The sequence below is a fragment of the Ahaetulla prasina genome, chromosome 1 (assembly GCF_028640845.1).
Source record: "Ahaetulla prasina isolate Xishuangbanna chromosome 1, ASM2864084v1, whole genome shotgun sequence".
Lineage (NCBI taxonomy): Eukaryota > Metazoa > Chordata > Lepidosauria > Squamata > Colubridae > Ahaetulla > Ahaetulla prasina.
In genome coordinates this window covers 360,667,326-360,689,383 of record NC_080539.1, presented here as the reverse complement: position 1 = coordinate 360,689,383, position 22,058 = coordinate 360,667,326, and the positions used below count along the sequence as shown (strand labels likewise).

Genomic DNA, 22,058 nt, shown 5'->3' with positions numbered 1-22,058 from the left:
CAAATATTTCAACTATTTCAGACTTCAAGCAGTCTTCAACATAACCAGTATAGCATAATTTTCAAAATTAAGAGTTCTTTTTCTGCACAATTCAGATTTTAATCACATCACCTTCCCTTCCTGCTTACCAATTTGAATATAATTCTGATAAATTTAATTGATTGGAAATCTTGCTGAATAGAAGATTCACATTTCATAGATAGCAACACATTAATAAGACTGCAATGTTTCATAGCCAAGCGATGTGATGCATTCTCCGAACACCTATTTCTCATTACCGCTGATGTGTGTTTACTCATCATTGTCATCTCTATAATTAACGGTGATAAATCTAGGGCCAAAATATCCAGACTGAATAGTCATGTTTTGTTGTATTCAAAGATGTTTGACTAGTTTTTAATTAAGAACCAGTCCTTTCAACAAAGACTTCTCAATAAGCATTGAGGAAACCTGAAAGTTAAAAAAAATTATTTCCCACAAAGAAAACTGATCTAATACTGTTTAAAATATCAAACTGAGTTACCTTCTTTGCACTAATCTATCAAAGACCTCTTGCATATCATCAAATATCCCTGAAGCATTCTAGAGTTCACACAATTCTGGCAAGTTCCTCTATAATTTCGCTATTACTCTGCATACAATAATGCAATTATTTTCTTTTTGAATTTTTCAGTCCTGAAGAGTGGATGAGAGGGGAAATTGCTTTCCAAAGAAGTCTGTGTGGTATTAGCAATCTTCCAAAGAGGTCTTCATGGAACCTGTCCCCCTGGAATATAGCAACCCCCTCTCAAAAAAAGCATTAGACAATATCAATGTGATAATTACAATCTCATTTCATTAACAAAGCCATTCAGAAACCTAAGTCTTAAAATAGCTTGGTTTTGTGAGAATGGTTTTACAACTTGTAGTTGCTGAAACAATGAGAGGAATAAAAACACCTACCTTTGTTCCAACTGTTATATCTTGGACAATGCTATAAAAGAAGAAAAAGATTACATAGTTAGTCGATTTACATGTATACATCAAAGATATGTGAAATAAAACAAAGCGAAATGAAGTTAAAATATGAAATTCCGAGCAGACACTGTATGCTTAAAATAGTGCTGGAACCAAAAAGTAATCAGAAATTTAATTTATAGGAAGATACCTATCTCCCAATAAGATTACTGCAAATACCACAAAAACTGCTCTTCCTAAGAATGTGATACAATTAGACGTCAGACTATATTCAAGCCAAATATACAGTATTGCACATACATTTCAATATGTAAAAGCCATATGACATTTATCTCCATATGCTTAAAACAAGTTAGAGGATAAACTGAATGAAACAAATTCTATTAACTTGAAAAAAGGTACTCCACCCAACTCTATATAGTTCAGAGAAGTAGGCTTTTGAATATGATAATGCCTCCCACATCAAATTAAGCTTTATGGTAGCACAAGGTTAATTGTTCCTGCAGATGTATAACTACATCTAAAACCTGACTTTCAAGACTAAATAACAAGGTTGCACCCTTTGTTTTAAATCTTATGCATCAAGTAAGGTTTTTTTTTATCCTGGATTTAATGAACTCATCAGCCCTCACTCTGGAGCCTACAACAGTTTCAACACATCCTATACTCTCTCGGCAGCTAGGGCAGCCCTAAGGGAGCTGACACTGCCCCTGCATGCACATATTACACACCCCTTTCCCAGCATTAGCACTGCATATAAGAATTTCCATGAATGACGCTGAAATAGTAGTCACAAGGACAAAGAAATACATGGGAAAAGAACAAAGGCTGCATAAAAGGCTTTTAAGTTTTTTCAAGAAATGTTATGATTGTTCTCTAACTGCTTTATTTGCTTTAATCAGCTTGGGTCATTACAGATACTAAACTCAGTAATATATGCTACATAATTGTTATCTCTCAGATGTTTGATTTTCATCTCCCACAGTTCCTGCTCATAAGAGGTTAGATGGATGAGGGGTTCATGTTCACCAGGACATGAACCACAGTCATCGGCCCATTATTCAAAGGTGTCTGACAAATTTAAGTCTTTTCACGACTGATGAATCCCTTCAGAAACACCACCAAAAGCAACTGCAAGCTACTGCATATCATCAGCGCATTTTTCTATAGCTTTTTTTGAAAAATAAGGTGTAAGGTATAATAATGTAAAAAATAAGTCAGCAGCCCCCAAACTTTTGTCACCAGGGACTGGTTTCGTGGAGGTTTTTCTGTAGATTGGAGGGTGTGTGGTTTTGTGTGTTCCCTGCATCCAGTGGATACGACTTCGCTTGTCTGCCTGGCTTGGTTTCTGGCATGCCACAGCCCAGTGCCAGTCCAGAGACCAAAGGTTGGTGATCCCTTTATTAAATCACCAAAATGTTTACTGCATCAGCTTACAATTTAGCTCCAGAAGCTAACTTTAGATAAAAAGCCAATCTGGCAATGTAGTCACCATCTAATTCATTATGGCAGAAATTATTTTTTATACTTTCAGAGACAATGATTGGCCTGACAGATTAGCTAAAATGAAGAATATGTAGTGTTACATGTTGGACAACCGTTTATCTAAAATGGTATTGGGTCTCCTGCATGAGCAAAGGGTTGGACTAGAAGACCTCTAAGGTCCCTTCCAATTCTTATTTTGTTCTGTTATCTGAAATAAGACCCAAATTTGAACACACAGTAGTATCTGTAACAATGGCAGTGATACCAAAATAGCGACTCTTATGCTGTGACATAATACAAATGCCATTATACAAGATGACATCACAGAGTATCAGTCTCATGCAAAATGTAATTTTTATTCTTCTAAGTTTTCAGAAGGAAGAAATGATGCAGTTCTCACCAAGAATATCTACAATTAACTGAAAAAAAGTGAAAACCTTTCTTGGCATAATAAAACCACTCTAAGAGGACCATAAAGCAAGAATTACAGTACACTGGCCATGCTAAACTTTTTTTTAAGAAAGTGAAGACTGGCCAACTTGATTCCAAAAATGGATTGAGAAAAGTTATAGGGAGGGAACTTTTTCTGTAACTATTCTTTGCAAATGAAGAAACTGAAGTACAGTACTTCTTCTCCAATTACCATATCTACACATAATATCCATCATTCAGAGTTTTAACTTTTGTCCAGCTTGTCAAGTCACCAAACAAAAACATTCTACTGAATTTAAAAACTTGACCAGGTTCACAATGAACAGTTAAAAATAACAAATGTCTGATATATGAAAAATGGGATGGATGTAGAACAGTTTCTACAACTAGTGAAAGTGACACTAAAATGACAGAACATATAGTATGACATCAAAACAAAAGGTCACTCTTTTATAATTGCATCTCAATATCTTACATGAGTTGGTAAGTGGATTTTTGCAGTCATCTGCATTTTATCACTTGCCCTCTCTTCTGAAGGTTGATGACATGATGAGAATGTATTTCTAAGATACAGTTCTGACCACATCCACAAAAAGGAAGATAAAAGGCTATAACTTCAAGCATAAAATGTAATAAAATCATCAAGAAAGGGGGAAAATTATTATTCTATGAAATAGCTTTAAAGACCTTGTTTAAAGATATCAACAGCAAAGAAGATCACACTTTCTAAATATATTTCAAGTCTAGATTTTGAACTCAGTTACCAGTATGGAGTAAATAAAGAACAGAAGCAAAACCAGAGTATTTGCAAGAATATCAGAATAGTCTTGATGGATTAGCTTCTTTTATTTTACAATAAAGCCAAAGAAATATTTACATTAGGAGATGAAGACATATTCCCATCCAATTGTGGTTTCCCTGAAATTTGATTTAGAAGAATGTTGCATCCAAGATAATATGGTAACAAAGTAGCATGGCGTATCAAGATTAATATCCCTTGAACAATCCTGTAATTTATCTAATCTCCTTTCAACCATTCCCAGGCAACAACCATCATCAGATGATAATCATTTCTATATATTCTATGTAAAGCATTATCTTTTTATCTATTCCAAAACTTTTTCCAATTAGTTCTAATTTTTGAGAATAAAAAGAAAAACTTCTATGTCATGCTTGCTTTTAAAAACCTGGATCATGTTTCCACTAACTTGTTTTTTCTCATGCAAGCAAGTATTTTTTTTCCTTATAGGAAACATTTATTTATTTATTTATTTATTTATTTAATCATGTTCAAATCCATTGATCATTGTAGTTGTGTTCTATGCTTTTTCCTATTTTTAACAGTAATAAGAACAAAAGAGAACTAAACTTAAAAAGACACTACAATGTTGGCATTTTTTATTTTCAATCCCTTTGACATTGCTAGCATTAATCTTTTACACAGCTGCCAGTTTTATTTATTGAGCTATCTACCATAAACCCAAAACTTTAGTTTCTTAGACAATTCATTATATATGTGATTTTTCTCCCTCAGTGAACACTATTTTACTCTCTAAATTTTACCCTTAAATACTTAAACTATCTGTCATTTGGTTGACAATTCACCAAATAAAAAATATATATTTACAATAAAAATTGGTTCCTATCATCCAGATTATTTAGCGTTATTTATGAATTTGGGTTGCTAGCTTTACAAACAATTTACGAACAAGCTTTTGCTCCTATATTAAGATAATTTATGAAGGTTAAAAAGCACCAATCTAAACACTGAGCTCTTTTTGCCTACCACAATCAACACATCTTATTTCCTTCATTCCTGCCTTCAAAAACAGGCTTTTATCTCATGACCACTACGTTTACTCAAGAGCCCTTAATGAAGAACTTCATCAAAGACTTTGTGAAAATCCAACTACAGCATATTGAAAAGTGTTGCTGACATGTTCAAATAATGGAACAAAGTTGTGACACATTCAAATAATGGAACAAAGTTTATCCTTATGGAATTGATATTTGTTCACTTTGTTTAGTTATTTTTCTTTTCATTACTAACAGTTTGTTTAGCCTTAGAACTACCCAGCTTATAGTTTTCCAGGTGTCCTACAGGCCTCTTTAAAATATTCTACTATGGGGTCAGAAAGGGTTTTTAAAAAATTCAATATTTGTTGATTCCATTTGCTTTTGGGTTTCTGCAGTTATTACCTGCTGGATAATGATTCATTAGCTATTTATACCTGAGCTGGTCTTAATAGCACAAACTATATGTGAAGCTGCTTCCCTGCTTTTCTTACTTTCAAGACTTTCATTTTTTAAATGAACTGTAAACTTGAAGGCTACACTGCAGATCTGTCATATTACAATCCTTAGGGCTTAATGAGAAGGACACTAGTAGGTTTCACTTTTAGAAAATATTTGAAACAAGACAAATGAAGGCAAAGTACCTAGGATTCAAATGTAACTTTGATTTTTAAAAGATGGGTGTGAAACCAATTAGATGAAAGAGCCTACTTTGAACACAGATCATCACATCATCCGGAATTGCATTACAACTGAACATTCAGAGGCAACTAGAAAGGCTTATTAAATTTCTCTTTCTCTCCCCCAAATCGTTTATCTTCCCCTCCACAACTCTTACCCTTTTAAGCTAAACGGATCTTCCCAACTGTGTCCATCTCAGAGATCATCCCACCATTTTTTTAAAAAAAAAAAAATCCCAAACGTATTTTAACTTTTCTTAGATGCCTCCAACTTTTTGGGGGGTCATCGTTCAGCATATATAAACCGCGTAAAAAGGGACTATACCTTTTATTTTCTTTAATGCTCTTCCCCTCTCCGAAATAATTTTGTCTTTTAAGACGTTAGAGAAGCAAGAGTGGGATTAGGGCGGAGGCAAAAAAGAAAAGCCCTTTGGGCTAATTAATATCCGGGCGACGGAAGGCGGCCAAATGTCGGAAGGGGGCGTGGCCAGAACAGGAGCACGAGGCAGCCGAAGCCAGCAGGAACTATCTTGAGAGTTAATTTAAAAAAAAAATAAGAGAAGCGAGGGAAAGGGGTGAGGACGCCCGGCCGCATTTGGGACTTTGAGTAAAAGCGCAGGAAGTAAAGGAGAATATGGGAGCAAAACAGTTACTCCAACCCGGCACACCCCACATCTAAAACTACACGAGCTTTCCCCCCCACCCACCCCCGAGCACATTCCTGTGAATTATAGAGCAACCGGAGTGGGAGGTGGGGGGGGGGGGGAGACCAGGTTGGTGGAAAAACCACGAACCATGTGCCGGAAACGGTAGGCGGAAAAGGGCAGCAAGACAGAACTCGAGGCGCAGAATATCGGGCATCCGGATTTAGGTCGCGACCGCGGGAAGAGGGGGGCGCGCGCGCGAGGGTAGCGGTGGTGGAAGGTTTTTAGAACGTCCGAGGGAGGGTCGGGAGCGTGCGCGCGCAGCCCGCTAGCGAGGAAAAGGGGGGGAGGGGGGAAACGATGGCGGCGCAGAACTTTTTTTTTTTAAAAAGGGAGGGCAAATTCCGGTAGAGGGAAGAGAGGGGGGGGGTGCTATCGTGGGACGGCTGTACGTGTATCCCCGAGTCTCTTCAATTCTGTTTCCAGAACTCGGCCAAAGTTTTTGCCATGGTGCGAGTGGCCTAGTTTCCGCCTTCCCTTTACACGCCCGCGTCCGGCGATTTCTCTCACGCCGGGCGGAGAGCGGCCGCTCCCTCGCCTCAGTTATGCCACACGGCCAGGTGAGCTGGGAGCCACTCCGGAAACAATATCGCCTCACAAGTGACGCCATCCCACCCCTAGTCCTCGTTATCGCTTACCCGTCCATGGCACACGAAGGCAACCCGAAGGGAAGCGGAGTGCAGGCGCCGGAGTAGCAGGAGCGGATTCAACGGCTACGTGTTATATAGACTCACAAAATGGCGGCTCGAAAAGGCTCCGCCCTCGACTCCTTCCCGACGCTGAAAACTGATTGGCTGCTTGGCCTGTCGCTTGGAAGGGGCAGGCAACGGAACCTCGCCGTTTCGGCCCAGCGCGAGCCGACTAGGATTTCTCATTGGTGGAAACTAAGCGACTGGAGCGAAGTTGGACTCCGGCTCGCGGCTGGATTGTCCGCTGTGGGATTCGCGGGGCCTTCTTGAGCTCTGGCGGTGAAGACGGGGAGCGGCCATCTTAAAAGAGGTGGGAGGGTTGGGATTTTTTTATTATTATTTTTTGTTCCCTCCGCTGTTTGAACCAGGTCTGTCCCGACCGCCATTGTGGCTACGGGCAAATTAATCCAGAGGGCGACTTGCTCTCGAGACGGCCATAGTTGGAAAGCCAGGGGTTGAAGCCGTGGCGGCTCTTTTGAAAGATGGCAGAACCAGACTCCGCCGGGGAAATCTTTAAAAAGTTGGCCGGGCAAGTTGAGGAAGAACAGAAAGACGGTGATTGTAGCGCAGTTTGCTAGATTCGTTGATTGTTCTTCGAGCTCGTTTTTCATTGAAAAGAATTTATATAGTATCTACATTAATATATGGAATGCACTCCGTGGTCTCATCCCAAAATCCCCAGAACTTTAACCAAAAACTGTCTACTGTTGACCTCACCCCATTCCTAAGAGGTCGTGCATAAGAGCACCAGCATGCCTACCGTCCCTGTCCTAATGTTCCCTTTGGTTGCATTCAATTTGTGTGGTTATTTCAAGCTTATACTTACATATATTGTTGTGTTTGACAAAATAAAATAAATAAATAAATATATTTGAAACCAGCACATGTCGTCCCTTTTATTCTCTTTCTGGAGAATTCAAAGCCGTTTTGTCCCCAGTGACTTAAAATTTGACTTTTTTGTAAGACTCTTTGTGATATGTCGTCCTTCTTGGTAGTTTTTTTTAAAAGTTACTTAGTTATATGTCTTTAAACCGCACTCTACCCCAGACCACAATTTGTGCCAACCCCTAGCCATGGCTCCTTCTACTGTCTACAAGCTGCCCATTCTTGGCTTACACAAAAGAGAAATATACAAAAGAATATATAATTAGCATGTATTCTCCTAGGCTTGGTGGCCTCGATCAACAGGCCAGTCTTGATGATGGTTCTGACTTGATGGAACACCTTATCCTGGAATTATAGGTGGCTGTAACCAGTGGTGGGATTCAAATAATTTAACAACCGGTTCTCTGCCCTAATGATTTCTTCCAACAACCAGTTCACCAAACTACTCAGAAAGTTAACAACAACAAACACCCAAAGTGGTGCGAACTGGCGGAATCCCACCACTGGCTGTAACTCTCCTTGCTTATTAGAAAGCCAGTTCAATCAATGCTTCAATCAGTCAGTCTTTGGTTTTTTAGTTGTGTCGATGTTGTTATCCAAACTAATACTTTAGCTGTTCTGTATTGCTGTATGTTGCTCTACCCTATTTTGGGGTTGTAAGTCTTGGGGTTGGATGGCCTTTAACAAATCTAGTCATCATTATCACCTGTGGGAGCTTCATCACGGGAACCTTTCAAGAAGAGACTGGACTGCCATCTGTCAGAAATGGTGTATCGTCTGCTTGGGAGCGGGTTGGACTAGATGACCTTCCAACTCTGTATCTTAGAAAAATACATGTTGGATTTGGATTGTGAACAATGCACAGAAAATGCTCTGAAAGGATTTACATATCACACTAAGTTACCTAAAACACAGAGACTGTGTGCTGACTACAGTAGAGATCATTACTTATGGTGAAATGTGCACCTGGAGAAACACTGGAGTGGGAGTCTTGGCATCACAGAGCTTTCCCAGGCAATAGAGAAGCCCAAATTAAGAGACTGTGCAGTCCCAGGGGAGGGGGGGGATGAGGTTCAGTTATAGCCATATCTCAGGATATATCTAGTAGGTAAGAAAGTTATACCATTTTGTTGTTGTTGTTAATTGCGAAGTTGTGTCCGACCCATCGCGACCCACAATGTTCTTCCAGGCCTTCCTGTCCTCTACCATCCTCTGGAGTTCATTTAAGTTGATGCCAACTGCTTCAGTGACTCCATCCAGCCACCTTGTTTTCTGCCGTCCCATTCTTCTTTTGCCCTCAATCCTTCCCAGCATTAGGCTCTTCTCCAATGAGTCCTTCCTTCTCATTAGGTGGCCAAAGTATTTCAGTTTCATCTTCAGGATCTGGCCTTCTAAAGAGCAGTCAGGGTTTATCTCCTCTAGGACTGATCGTTTTGATCCCCTTGCAGTCCAAGGGACTCGCAGGAGTCTTCTCCAGCACCAGAGTTCAAAGGCCTCAATTCTTTGAGGCTCAGCCTTTCTTAAGCTCAAGACACATCTATTTATTTGCGCAGGACTGGACTAGATTTTTTAAAATTTTTAAAAATTTTAAATGTCTAAATTTTAGATTTGGTTTTAAATTGGGTTTTATTGTTTATATGTCTATTTTAAATTTTGGCCTATATAATAAGTTTTTTAGATGAATGTTTTACTTTGTATATTTATGTGTTTTTATATGGCTGTACACCGCCCTGAGTCCCTAGGGAGATAGGGCGGTATAAAAGTACGAATAAATAAATAAATAAATAAATAAATTATGGTCCAACTTTCACAGCCATACATTGCAACTGAGAAAACCATAGCCTTGACTATATACACTTTTGTTGGCAGGGTGATGTATCTGCTCTTTAGTATGCTAGTTATACCGTTAGTTTGGCAATTTTCTGTCCGTAAGTGTAAGCAATTGGACTCAATTAGATTTCTCTGTGTCGTCTTTGAGCCTGGAATGGCAGTCCTGTGCACTAGACTTTGACCACAGTGGAGCCAATTAACTTGTTTCGTAGTTGCTCCTCCAGAACAAATGCTAAGCTGAGGATATTGAAGTGTTGCTGTTGGATAGGGTGTTTTGAGTTCCTGCCTCCAGAGAACGGATGAGTCCTGCTGCCCCCACCAAAGATTTTTTTCCTCCTGTTCATCATCATAAAAAGGAATAAATACCAGAATGAACAAGGTACTAGGTTCCTGGTAATTACCGTGCTCCACTTATTGCCCAGATGGATGGATGAAACATTAGAAGATAGCATTAGAAATGGGCTACCAGATCTAAGCTGCAAAAATCCAAATGACCAATAAGTGGCAACAAAAATACATAAGACAACTTTACTCTGCCATCGTGTTCAGCTGAAATATTGCAGTTGGTTAGAATACTTCAAAGAGATTCTCTTCACTGGTGCTCTAATCAGGGAAGAATTTTCACAAAAATGGTGTGATTCGATCAAAACCACCAAGGGCCAGCCAGAATGTTAAGACATAACACCTTAGCCAGCAGGCCAGAAAGGGTAAAGAAAAGAATCAACCCCTTAGCCAGGACCTTCCTAACTCACTAGTAGTTCAAGTGCCTCATTCTATGTGTTATTCAGAACAAGGTCTTGGGACACCTCTCTAGATCAGGTGCCTTCCGGGTCTGCTTTCTTCAAGATATCAAAATAGTTGAGCAGCCATTTTGTGTGGCTCTTCAGGACAAGTGATCCTCAGATCGAGGCATTCTGGTGGCCACCCAGTCCAGAGAAGCCCTAGCATTAAACAAAATGGGCTACCATTAATAGGAATTCTTGGCAGGTTCCTTTGTTGTCACTGAGCCCTACAGTACAAAGTTAAACTTGCCCATGGAATGCCTGAAGTAAGGTTTATTCTCAGGAAAATGTAGATAAGATAGCAGTGTGGTATTGTTAACCTTAAATAGGGTAAAAGATATGAGAGAATGAAGCCTATAGTTCAGTTTTCTGCACCTTCATTTCAGCTGAGTTGTTCTGTCTCCAGTTTGCCAGATGTCAATAAATTGTGTGTAGGAGCAAAATAACACATGCTATTATATTACTTCACAATATTGAGTTTCATTGAGGAGCGATTTCATTTCACTGTCAGTCTAACTCCCACCACTTGGGATAAAATTAAATAGCTTTTCCTCTTTAACTAGTAAATGTTTGATCAGCATCCTCTCTGTACAGCACCTAAAGCAATATTTCTCAGCTTCAGCAATTTTAAGACATGTGGACTTCAGCTTCCAGAATTTCCCTAGTCCAGGCATAGGCTGGAGAATTTTGGGAGCTGAGGTCCACACATCTTAAAGTTGTTTAGGTTGAGAAACACCTAAAGCACTAAATTTATACAAGAAATCTAGATCCTGCTGTTAACGTGAATTGTGCAAAACTATTTTGCTGAAAATGGAAGAACAATTCTAGGAAATCTGTGACTAGGGGAAGAAATAAACAATTGTTCCTTTGGTCCCTCTGCTTCCCATTGCTTAGTATTCAGACAGAGATTTTTATAAAATATGGAGGTCTTGTTTAACAAATAGAGACTGAAAACTCTGTGTGTTCCGTTAATTTATCTGATCCTAAGGTGTTTAAAGGTGCTAAGCAATGCATACAACCACATATTGTGTCAGTAAGTTCCATAAGCAGCAAACAGCTCATTAATGTTACTGTGTGACCGTACAATCTAGAATGAGAAATATTTAATTTTATTTCAGTTTAATGGATTTACAAGCTGTTCCATTTGCAAACGTTTCTGTGGCATATGTTCCACTGTTCCTAAGTTAAGTTAAAATATAAAAATATAATATTGAAACATGTTAGCAACAACCTATAACACACACTACTGGGAACATAATTTAGCAGACAAATTCTACTGTCCAAGGGAAAAAATATCACAACATTTTGCTCCCAGTGCCTGCTGGAAAACCACATTTTAATTCCTTTCCTGAGAGTCAACAGAATAGGAATTTTCTGGAGAAATGCTGTTCCATAAGGGGAGTCAGCCACCGAGTTGGCTGTGATCCTTGAAGATGGCCTTCCCTGAGCGAAGGAATATGGAGGGAGATGTATGCATGGATGTATAGATTTGTTTCATTAAATGTATTTAAATGCTGGCTATTCTAATAGACTCTGGGCAGCTTACACAATCCAAATACACAATTAAAACAGTTAAAGGGATATAAAACATAAAACAGCCTGGACTATAAACAACAATGACAATAAAAACATAACAGGATCCCCATTAACGTATAATATATTAACTCCAGGCCTAGGAACAAAGCTAAATTTTTAATCATCTATATTTCTGGGGTGGTTGTCCCAGAAGGCAGTAGAAGCAGCAGAGAAGGTGTGCTTTTTGAGTCCCATAAGATGGCCTGCTTTAATTTGAGCAGATCAGGAGCATAGCCATTCTGTCTGAATGAACTCAGCACAAAGATTCAATGGGAGATCAGGGAACCCTAAGCTAACCAGGCTCTATGCCATGAAGAGTTTTATATAACGATCAGCGCCTGGAAGCCAGATAGCTGCCTCACCATGACAAACGGGTGTAGGAAGAAGTTACCCTTACTGCTTGCACTGCTGGATTTTGAACCAGCTGTCGCTTCTAGATCAGGGGTGTCAAACTCAATTTCAGTGAGGGCCGGATCAAGGTTGTGTTTGACCTTGGGGGGGGCAGCTCGATGTCACTCATGTCGGGGGCACCTGTGGTGACCTGAGTGCTCTGCCAGTCAAGCTCCATTTTCGGCTGCCATGGCTTCCTGCAACCCTCTGCCAGCGAAAACGGAGCTTTGGAGGGCTACCCGTGGTCCTCCCAAGCTCTGTTTTCATAGGCAGAGTCACCGTGGCTGGTCCTTCGCTGTTTCCAGGGTGGCCTTGTGGGCCAGATCTAAGTACCCCATGGGCTGGATCCGGCTCCTGAGTCTTGAGTTTGACAGCCCTGTTCTAGATGATCTTCAAGGGCAACCCCAGGTAGAACATATTGCAATCAATAATCTAAAGGTAAAGGTAAAGGTTCCCCTTGCACATATGTGCTAATCATTCCTGACTCTAGGTGGCAGTGCTCATCTCCGTTTCGAAGCTGAAGAGCCAGCACTGTCCGAAGATGTCTCCATGGTCATGTGGCCGCCCCTTCCTTGACCGGGATGCCTTATGCACGGTCACTCATGCCCTTGTCACTTCCCGCTTGGACTATTGCAATGCTCTCTACATGGGGCTGCCCTTGAAGTGCACCCGGAGGCTGCAGCTAGTCCAGAATGCAGCTGCGCGGGTAATAGTGGGAGCAACTCGTTGCTCCCATGTAACACCAATCCTGCGCAGTTTGCACTGGCTTCCTGTGGTCTTTCGGGTGCGCTTCAAGATTCTGGTTACCACCTTTAAAGCGCTCCATGGCTTAGGACCCGGGTACTTACGGGACCGCCTACTGTTACCTTTTGCCTCCCACCAACCCGTACGCTCACACAGAGAGGGCCTTCTCAGGGTGCCGTCCGCCAAGCAATGTCGGTTGGCGGCCCCCAGGGGAAGGGCCTTCTCTGTTGGAGCTCCTACGCTTTGGAATGAACTTCCCCCTGGTTTACGTCAAGTGCCTGATCTTCGGACTTTTCGCCGTGAGCTGAAAACGCACCTAGTTATTCAAGCGGGACTGGATTAAAATTTTATTGGGGTTATTTATATTTTAAGATTTTAAATTGTTTTAAATTTTCGGCCACATTATAATATGTTCCTTTTTAATCTCTTTTAATGTGTATATAGTGAATTTTTTACTTGGCTGTACACCGCCCTGAGTCCTTTGGGAGAAGGGCGGTATAAAAATCGAAATAAATAAATAAATAAATAAATAAGTGACTAAACGTCAAAGGCGCACAGAACGCTGTTACCTTCCCACCAAAAGTGGTCCCTATTTTTCTACTTGCATTTTTTATGTGCTTTCGAACTGCTAGGTTGGCAGAAGCTGGGACAAGTAACGGGAGCTCATCCTGTTACGCAGCACAGGGATTCAAACCGCTGAACTGCTGACCTTTCGATCGACAAGCTCAGCATCTTAGCCACTAAGCCACTGTGTGCCTCAATCAATAATCTAGGAAGCTCTAATTCGACAGGCAGGTAGCACTAGTATTGAGAAAGGCATCTTTGTCCTAGTTCACAGATCATGCTAAGCTATATTTTTATTTGTTTGGCCCTTGCGTGTTAAGTGAATTCAGCAGTTGCAAATTGTAAACAAAGGGAAATTACTTTAATCAGTAATTTCCAAAATTCAGATAATCGTAGCTTAATCATCATAAATTAATGAGATCTATGAATACAGTTACTAGCTCTATGATTCCCTAGCCTAGCCCTTCTTATCTATCTTTTCTTATTATGCGTAAGGTTATTTAAAGTGAAGCTATAACCAAATAGATCAATGGAAGCAAAATCCCCATGTGAATATAAAACATTTTCCCCCTCTGGCCTTCCTGACCTTTTGTAAATGGGCAAATTTATCCCATTACCCTTTCCATGGATTTTCAGCACTTTCTTGCTTTCTGTATTCCTTTAGAACTTTCTGATTACTCATTTCCTTGTATTAACCATAAGAAACCCCAGCCATTTCCTGCCTACCATGCTAAGACATTTTGTTGAAACCACAAAGCCTGGATATCCGAAAGGCATGTCCATCTGTGTATATGTTTAAGGTCCGATTTGGTCAGCTTCCCTTGTACAGAACTGAATTTTAGATGTAAAATTCCAGCGACTTGCCTCCTTACAAAAGGACATAGAGCAATCTTTGCAAAGGAGGCATTTCACCCTCACCAATGGTTAATTCTCCAGTTACAAGCAGTTGACCCGTATCTTAAGCATACTTCCACTAAAAGCTTCGTTCGGTTCAGTGGGACTTACTTCTGGGTTAAGGTTATTGTGTGAGCACTGCCTAAATGTGATTAAAATTTCATGTAATTACCCTTTAGTCATTACTTCCACATTGCAACTCTCCCACCTTCCCACAAAAGAAATACGAAGGGCAGCTTGTCCTTCCCCAATATGACTAGAAACTTCCCCTCAGCCTAAAAGTGCTGTTCCACTTTCCTCCCCCCCCCCTAAAATATTTCAAGTTTACTGAATTTTTGTGCTTTACTATTGAGTCTGTTGGAGAAGAGAGAAATGATAAGCTGGATAATGGCATTCAAGAGAGGCTTGGGTATTGCAGCTTCTTAGGCTATGAGATCTACTGCTAAATAATTCAATTTCTAGATTATTTATTCATGCGGGAGAGCTCCGATGTCCTCCTTTTCTTTCATCTTTTCTGCATGTCATGGAAAGTTCCTGACAAAATAATGTAAATGGGTCCAGAAGCTGCTACTGTAAGAACAGAGTAAAATCCACCCCCCTTTTTTTTCTTGGCCCATTTTCCAGAGATGAATGTCATTTTATTTGCAAATGCAGAACGTATAAAAAATCAAAAACCTAAAGACCAGCAAAACAGTTTGTCATTGAATTGGTTACCAGTCTGCTAGTAATTTCTAAATGGATGGCATCAATACATTAAATGAGATTAAGGAAAGGATAAGGAAATAATATCAAAATTGCATTTATTGCTATCAATGAGAGAGCTAAGAAACTTGAAAAATCCATTGGGTTGTGTTCCATTTCTGATCAAACTCTTACTGTTTTCTGTGAAAATCTGCCATTTAATTAGCCAGCATTTCAACACTACTGTATACCATTACAGTTTTGCCAGGGAGGGGCAATTGGAAATCTAACAACTTTCAAGAGATTTCTGAATGTTTTTGAATTTTTTTTTCTTCAAATTTCAGTTGAGAGGCATACAAGCAGCATTTTTTTTTCAATTTGGCATGTGACATCTTGCAAAGGTTTATCTCTACCACACCTGATCATTGGTTTTTACATTTTGAACATCTTGACATATGTTAATGCTTTCATTACTTAATATTTTTATTTTAAATTACATAGCATTTGATCTGCGATCTTAATGGTTTTTAATGCTGTATCTCTTTCGCAGATGCATACCCTGACAGCCAATCCAGAAACGTTTTGAATAAACAATAAAACATTAACATAACATAACATCAGAGTTGGAAGGGACCTTGGAGCCTTCTAGTCCAACCCCCTGCCCAGGCAGGAAACCCTATACCATCTCAGTCAGATGGTTATCCAACATTTTCTTAAAAATTTCCAGTGTTGGAGCATTCACAACTTCTGAAGGCAAGTCGTTCCACTTATTAATTGTTCTAACTGTCAGGAAATTTCTCCTTAGTTCTAAGTTGCTTCTTTCTTTGACCAGTTTCCACCCATTGCTTCTTGTTCTACCCTCAGGTGCTTTGGTGAACAGCCTGACTCCCTCTTCTTTGTGGCAGCCCCTAAGATATTGGAACACAGCTATCATGTCTCCCCTAGTCCTTCTTTTTGTTAAACTAGACATACCCAGTTCCTGCAACCGTTCTTCATATGTTTTATCCTCCAGTCCCCTAATCATCTTTGTTGCTCTTCTCTGCACTCTTTCTAGAGTCTCAACATCTTTTTTACATCGTGGCGACCAAAACTGGATGCAATATTCCAAGTGTGGCCTTACCAAGGCATTATAAAGTGGCACTAACACTTCACGTGATCTTGATTCTATCCCTCTGTTTATGCAGCCCAGAACTGTGTTGGCTTTTTTAACAGCTGCTGCACACTGCTGGCTCATATCTAGATGGTTATCCACTAGGACTCCAAGATCCCTCTCACAGGTACTACTATTGAGCAAGGTACCACATATACGGTACTGGTGCATTTTGTTTTTTTGGCCTAAATGTAGAACCTTACTTTTTTCACTGTTGAATTTCATTTTGTTAGATAGCGCCCAATGTTCAAGTCTGTCAAGATCTTTCTGTAACTTGAGCCTATCTTCTGGAGTGTTGGCTATTCCTGCCAGCTTGGTGTCATCTGCAAATTTGATGAGTTCCCCATCTATCCCCTCGTCCAAGTCATTGAAACATATTCCAACAGCATAAATAAAACTTGAAGAAGAATTGATTTCCAATTTCTTGTGAGAGAAGAGTGGAGAGTATCTGCCTTCCTTTGCTATACAGCTGTTTTAGAATTGATCAGTTAAAAGCATAGACACAGGAGCAGGCTAGATTCTTCAAGACGGGGAAATCAGACAATGTTATTAATCATGTCATCCCTTATTTATGAAGTATTCTTCCTTCAAAATATTAAGATGCTGCACATTATTTTATATGATATGTACAGAGAGAGGGATCTCCTGACTTTGTTCCATTAGATCAGGGCAGTGGTGAAATCCTCTCCGATTTGCCAATGGTTCGCGGCCCACGCATGCGTGCCAAACGTGCGCTGCCCGCATGCATGCACCTTGTGTGCCAAATGCATGCTGTGCATGTGTGCACACAGTGTGTGCTAAACTCATGCTGTGTGCATGTGTATACACAATACACACCAAATGTGTGCTTCGCGCGTAAAAAGGAGGCTTGGGAAGGTATGGTAAATAGAACAGCAAGGGGGGTGGGGAGAACAGCTGTGCCGTGCGATTTAGATTCACTTGAAAATTGATCATCGGAAATACCGGTTCGAATGAACCGGTAGCTTTTTCTTTTTACTACCGGTTCGCTCGAACTGGTGCTAACCAGTAGCATTTCACTGCTGGATTAGGAGTGTCAAACTGGATTTCTTCGAGGACCAGATCAGCATTATAGTTCTCCTCCATGGACTGGCCGGGGGGTGGGGGAGAGAGGATGGATGCCTCCTGCAACACCCTGCCAGCCAAAAAGGGGTACAGTGTGCTGTTTTCGGCCTGGATGGCCTCCTGCAGCACCCTGCCAGCCAAAGAGGGCAGAGGAGGGTCTGCACAGTCCCCTGTGCCCTATTTTGGCTGCCAGAGGCACCGCAGGCTGGTCCTTTGCTTTTCCAGGCTGGCCCCGCAGGCCAGATTTAAGCATCCCGCCGCACGGGCCTTGAGTTTGATATCCCTGCATTATAGCCCATGTTCCTTTGTCCTATTTCCCCTAACAACAGCCATTTTGTGGGATAAGTTAGGCTATGAGACATTATTGAGTTTTGTGGACTTAATTCCTATAGGTTTCAATATGTTTCACCAGCTGCATCCTATGAAATGGTGGACTTGCCTTGTGAACTGCCTTAGGATTTATGGATACTGTACATTATGTATTCACCAGCTTACATGCCTGGGACGTCCTCCTTCCCATGGGAAAAGGGGCTGGTGATTTATACGTCATAATATTTTAACAAAGCATTTGCTAAGTCAGGAATCTAGAGCTAGGATTCTCCAGGGTTTGTGGCCAAATAAACAAAGGTGGGTGGAATTCATATCTTCAGGCAGCTGCCCAAATGCTAGCATTCATGCAGAGGCCTCCATTATCCCTAGCAGTCCTTTTTACTCGTTGCTCTGTCAAAGTTGGGCAGACACTTGGGAAACTGTCTTTAAACAAAAAATAAATCACAGAATGGATTGTGCATGGCATTGATGCCAACGGGCAGGAGCTCTTTTGTTTATTTCCCAGTTTTGCTTGACTGATGCAGCACCATTGTGGCAAAGCACCTTAGCAGTTTGATTGCAATATTGTTGCTGTCAAGAAAACCCACAGGTCTAGAGGAGATGCTGCTATAGGGATGGGAGGTATGTGTGTGTGTGTGTGTGTGTATTTCTGACGATTTCAGAAGTAGTTCACCATTGCCCACTTTGTTTTATTTTTATTTATTTATTTATATCCCACCTTTATTATTTTTATAAACATACGGCAGCAAACACATCCAACACATCTTCCTCCTCCTATTTTCCTCTCAACGACAACCTTGTGAGGTGAGCTGGGCTGAGAGAGCATGACTGGCCCAAAGTCACCCAGTTGGCTTACATGGCTAATACAGATTAGAACTCATGGCCTCCCAGTTTCTAGATTAGTGCCTTAACCACTAGACCAGGGGTCGGCAACTTTAAACACTCAAAGAGCCAAAAAGGTCCTAATGGGAAGCCCCCTGTTCAATTCTGGAGCCAACCGGAAGTCCAGTGTCCCCCCCACGTCCTAGCGTGGCATCCTTTCTCCTCTGCTGACCGGAAGTCCGGTTCCCCCACCATAGAGTCTCCTCCTAGCACGGCATCCTTTTTCCTCTACCTGTCCTAACCGAAAGCCCTATCAATTGTGGAGCCGACTGACGACAGGGAGCCGCAGCAGAGGGATGAAAGAGCCACATGCGGCTCCAGAGCCGTGGGTTGCTAACCCCTGCACTAGACAAACTGGCTTTCAGTGTGTGTGTGTACCTGTGCACACGTGTACATGCACATATACATATATTTTTTGTTCTGAGAAAGCTCTGTGTGATAGAGAGAGAGAAAGAGAGAAAGTGTGTGTAAATAGGGACAAAACGTACTATTTTGCCACATTTTAAAGAAGATTACCCATTAACTTTTCAGGGAGAGACAGGGAAGTTCAGAAACAGCTTTCTTCCTCTGGTGATATGCACAAACCTTTTTCTTACGCCCTCCTCCTAAAGCCAGTTTTGCCCCTTACCCTGGCCTCCACTTTAGTAAATGGGTCATCCCCTGCAGCTGCATGCTTTTCATTCCACGCTATCAAGGATGAATATATATTGAGACAAATAGCCCCATTCCTTTGCAGATTCCCCCCAAATTTTCTCTCTACTGGGCTCTTTTGAAGTCTGATACATACAAATTGGTTTTGCTTCCTTGCAGTCTTCCACCTTTTACGTTGTTGTAATGCAGTCTTACTAGCTGTGACACTTTAGCATTTCCCAGAATTTTTGTGAACTTATCCAATATTGGAAATTATAATTGCCATTCAGACATCTGTAGGGTCACAGGTCGTTTTCCCATCCCACCACACTCCCTAAATTCGAGCCTCGAGGCCAGAGATAGCTGTATTGTGATTCTGATTGTTGTTGCCTCCTGCATTTTTTTCCTGTCATGTTTTAACAATTGCTTTAAAAGATTTAAAGACAATGTTGTTTAAATTCTGCTGGTTAGGGTGTGACTTCAACTGCATTTTTCAGTGATGAATGTCCTGTTGTAATATATAATAATTTCTCTGACACTGTACATGGGTTTTGCTAGGAAAATGTCCAACAGAAATTCTACTCAAGGCCATTCATCCACGAAATTTAAAATAAATGTTCAAGAACTCTGAGAACAGTTGAGGTAGAAACCTTTTTGAGAAATTGCAAGGCAGATTTGGAGATGCTATTCTGTACTCCAGTTGCAATATTAAATAATAGAAGTAGATGAAAAACTGTTTGCACAACAGATCTGATTCAACCCCAAGGAAAATGCTTTCCATAAAACAACTCTATTATATCCAGGGGCACCAACACATTAATTTCTGTTTCAGATCCAGTTCCTCTCTTAGCTTTCTTCTTCTAGACTGGAAGAAATATTTCTGCTTGAAAGCTTCATAAGGTGTAGCTTTGCAACAGAAATATATAGACTCTGAAGTAAACAATGAAATTCGAACAGACACCAAAACTCCAGGCAGAACACAATTGTATTGTTTTCTGTTGTACATAATTCTCTAACTTTAGGCTATAAGCACAATGGACATATTTCCGTTGATAGATGACTTGCAAAATTTCCCAGTACTGTACTGGGGAATTAGTGAAGAGTTCAATGGGAATATTGGGAAAAAGGAGGGATGGAGGGAGAGGGGAGCGAAGGAAGGAAGGAAGGAAGGAAGGAAGGAAGGAAGGAAGGAAGGAAGGAAGGAAGGAAGGAAGGAAAGTTCCAAATGAGATTCACTGATTAAAAATAAGGATAGAAAGCCATTTTAAGGATGGCAAACTATTGTAAGCTGCCCAGAGTCACTCTGGATAGTGAGGAGGGCAACATATAAATTTAATAAATAAAGCAAAGGTCACTCTCAACATGACTGAGAAAAGGCTGTGATGAAGTCACATTTGTATAAAAAATGTAGGCATGCTATAAGAGCAACCAGCCAACTGGATACAGTAACTATCTGAGTCAAGACCTTGGAGAATTGCAAGTTCAAAATTCATACATAATTTCTTTCTCTTTCCACTGCTGGGCTTGTGGAGAGCTTTGCCTCACATCTGGCTCTCGGCCCATTACGCATCTCCACAGTGAGTGTTGCCAAGGGACTAACTTTCTTATTCACTGTTTTAGTCTAATTTCACTCAAACGCCCCCAAACCTGGAGCAGCTCCAAATTTTCCACGACCGGTGCCTTGTCCTAGTTTTCTTATTTTCCATTACCTGCTGCCCATAGCCTTTTTTTAATTCCATTCCTCCCTGAGCCAGCCGCAGATCCCTTACTCTGTTTAAATGTTTTATTTCTGTTTTTCCTCTTGCCCTGTGTGAAGCGCCACCCTTTAAATTGCAGCCTTGGTATATTCTGCTGCTCAGTCCTGCCCAAATCCCTCAATAAACGTTATTTTCGCGCTCCTGCACACACTGAAGCCTCTTGGATATTTAATCTGAAATGCCCTGCAGGCCTATTAAAGAATTCTGCCTGCTGTGCCTGCCACTTTTCACCATGTTCATCACAAAAGCAGTGTTGCAATGTCACGCTGCAAGCTCCCCTTCCCCTTTGGGCATGTATGTGTCAGCATGATACATATAGAATAGGGCCAAGACTTGAATACCATGAAAACTCTTTCTCTAGCCCAAAAGGTGAACCTTTTCCGCACTGAGTGCCCAAATCGGAAATTGTGTGCATGTATGTGCGCCGGAGCACCAGGAACCTGAAGACCAGCTGGCCGGCACGCATCTTCGGATTTCCCACACACGCAGGTCAGCTGGTCTTTGTGCGCGCTGGAGCACCGGAAACCCAAAGACCAGCTGGCTGGCGCGTGCATGCCTGTTTTTTGCCCCTTTTTTTGGATCGTTTTCAGGCCATTTTCCAGGCCTGTTTTTTTGGTCGTTTGGGGGCCATTTTCAAGCTGTTTTTTGGGCCGTTTTCAGGCTATTTCCCAGGCTGTTTTTTGGGCCATTTTCTGGGCCGTTTTCTGGTGCTCTGGCATCTGCAACCACCAGCTGGCTGACGTGCATGTGCATGCCTGAAACCAGAAGAGCAGCTGGCGACGGTGTGCGTGCCCACAGAGAGGGCTCTATGTGCCACCACTGGTGCGCGTGTCAAAGGTTAGCTATCATGGCTCTAGCCTCGCCCACTCTCGGCTCCTGCAGGTTCTGTTGAAGAGTGCATCAAGATAACCAGGAGTTCAGGCAGGATAGTTTGAATTTTTAAAAACCCCACACATTTTATCTTAACAAAATGTAACACATCAGATGAGATATATATAAAGATACTGCTTCCTTGATGACTTAAACATTATTAAATTTGGTGTGGATTTTTGAAATAATATGTCAAGACAAGCTGCTGGACCAGAATCTAACCATATTAACGTGGTCAGAAAAGTAAATCAGATTGTTTTAATGTTTGGA

The 22,058-nt window shown here is 41.0% G+C and overlaps 1 protein-coding gene across 2 annotated transcripts in view; it reads right to left on the bottom strand.

Moving 5' to 3' along the window:
- The window catches only part of PTBP1 (polypyrimidine tract binding protein 1), a 34,634-nt gene extending 27,817 nt beyond the window's left edge, over positions 1 to 6,817 (bottom strand). The window contains exons 1-2 of one of the 2 annotated variants that reach the window (XM_058163308.1): positions 6,691 to 6,817; positions 943 to 973 (exon numbers count right to left, since the gene is read on the bottom strand). In XM_058163308.1, the coding sequence (XP_058019291.1) occupies positions 943 to 973; positions 6,691 to 6,698 (39 nt within the window). In that variant the 5' untranslated portion in view covers positions 6,699 to 6,817. The remainder of the gene's footprint in view (positions 1 to 942; positions 974 to 6,690) is intronic. The other variant, XM_058163309.1, reaches the window with a different exon arrangement.
- Between the last annotated feature and the right edge of the window lie 15,241 nt (positions 6,818 to 22,058).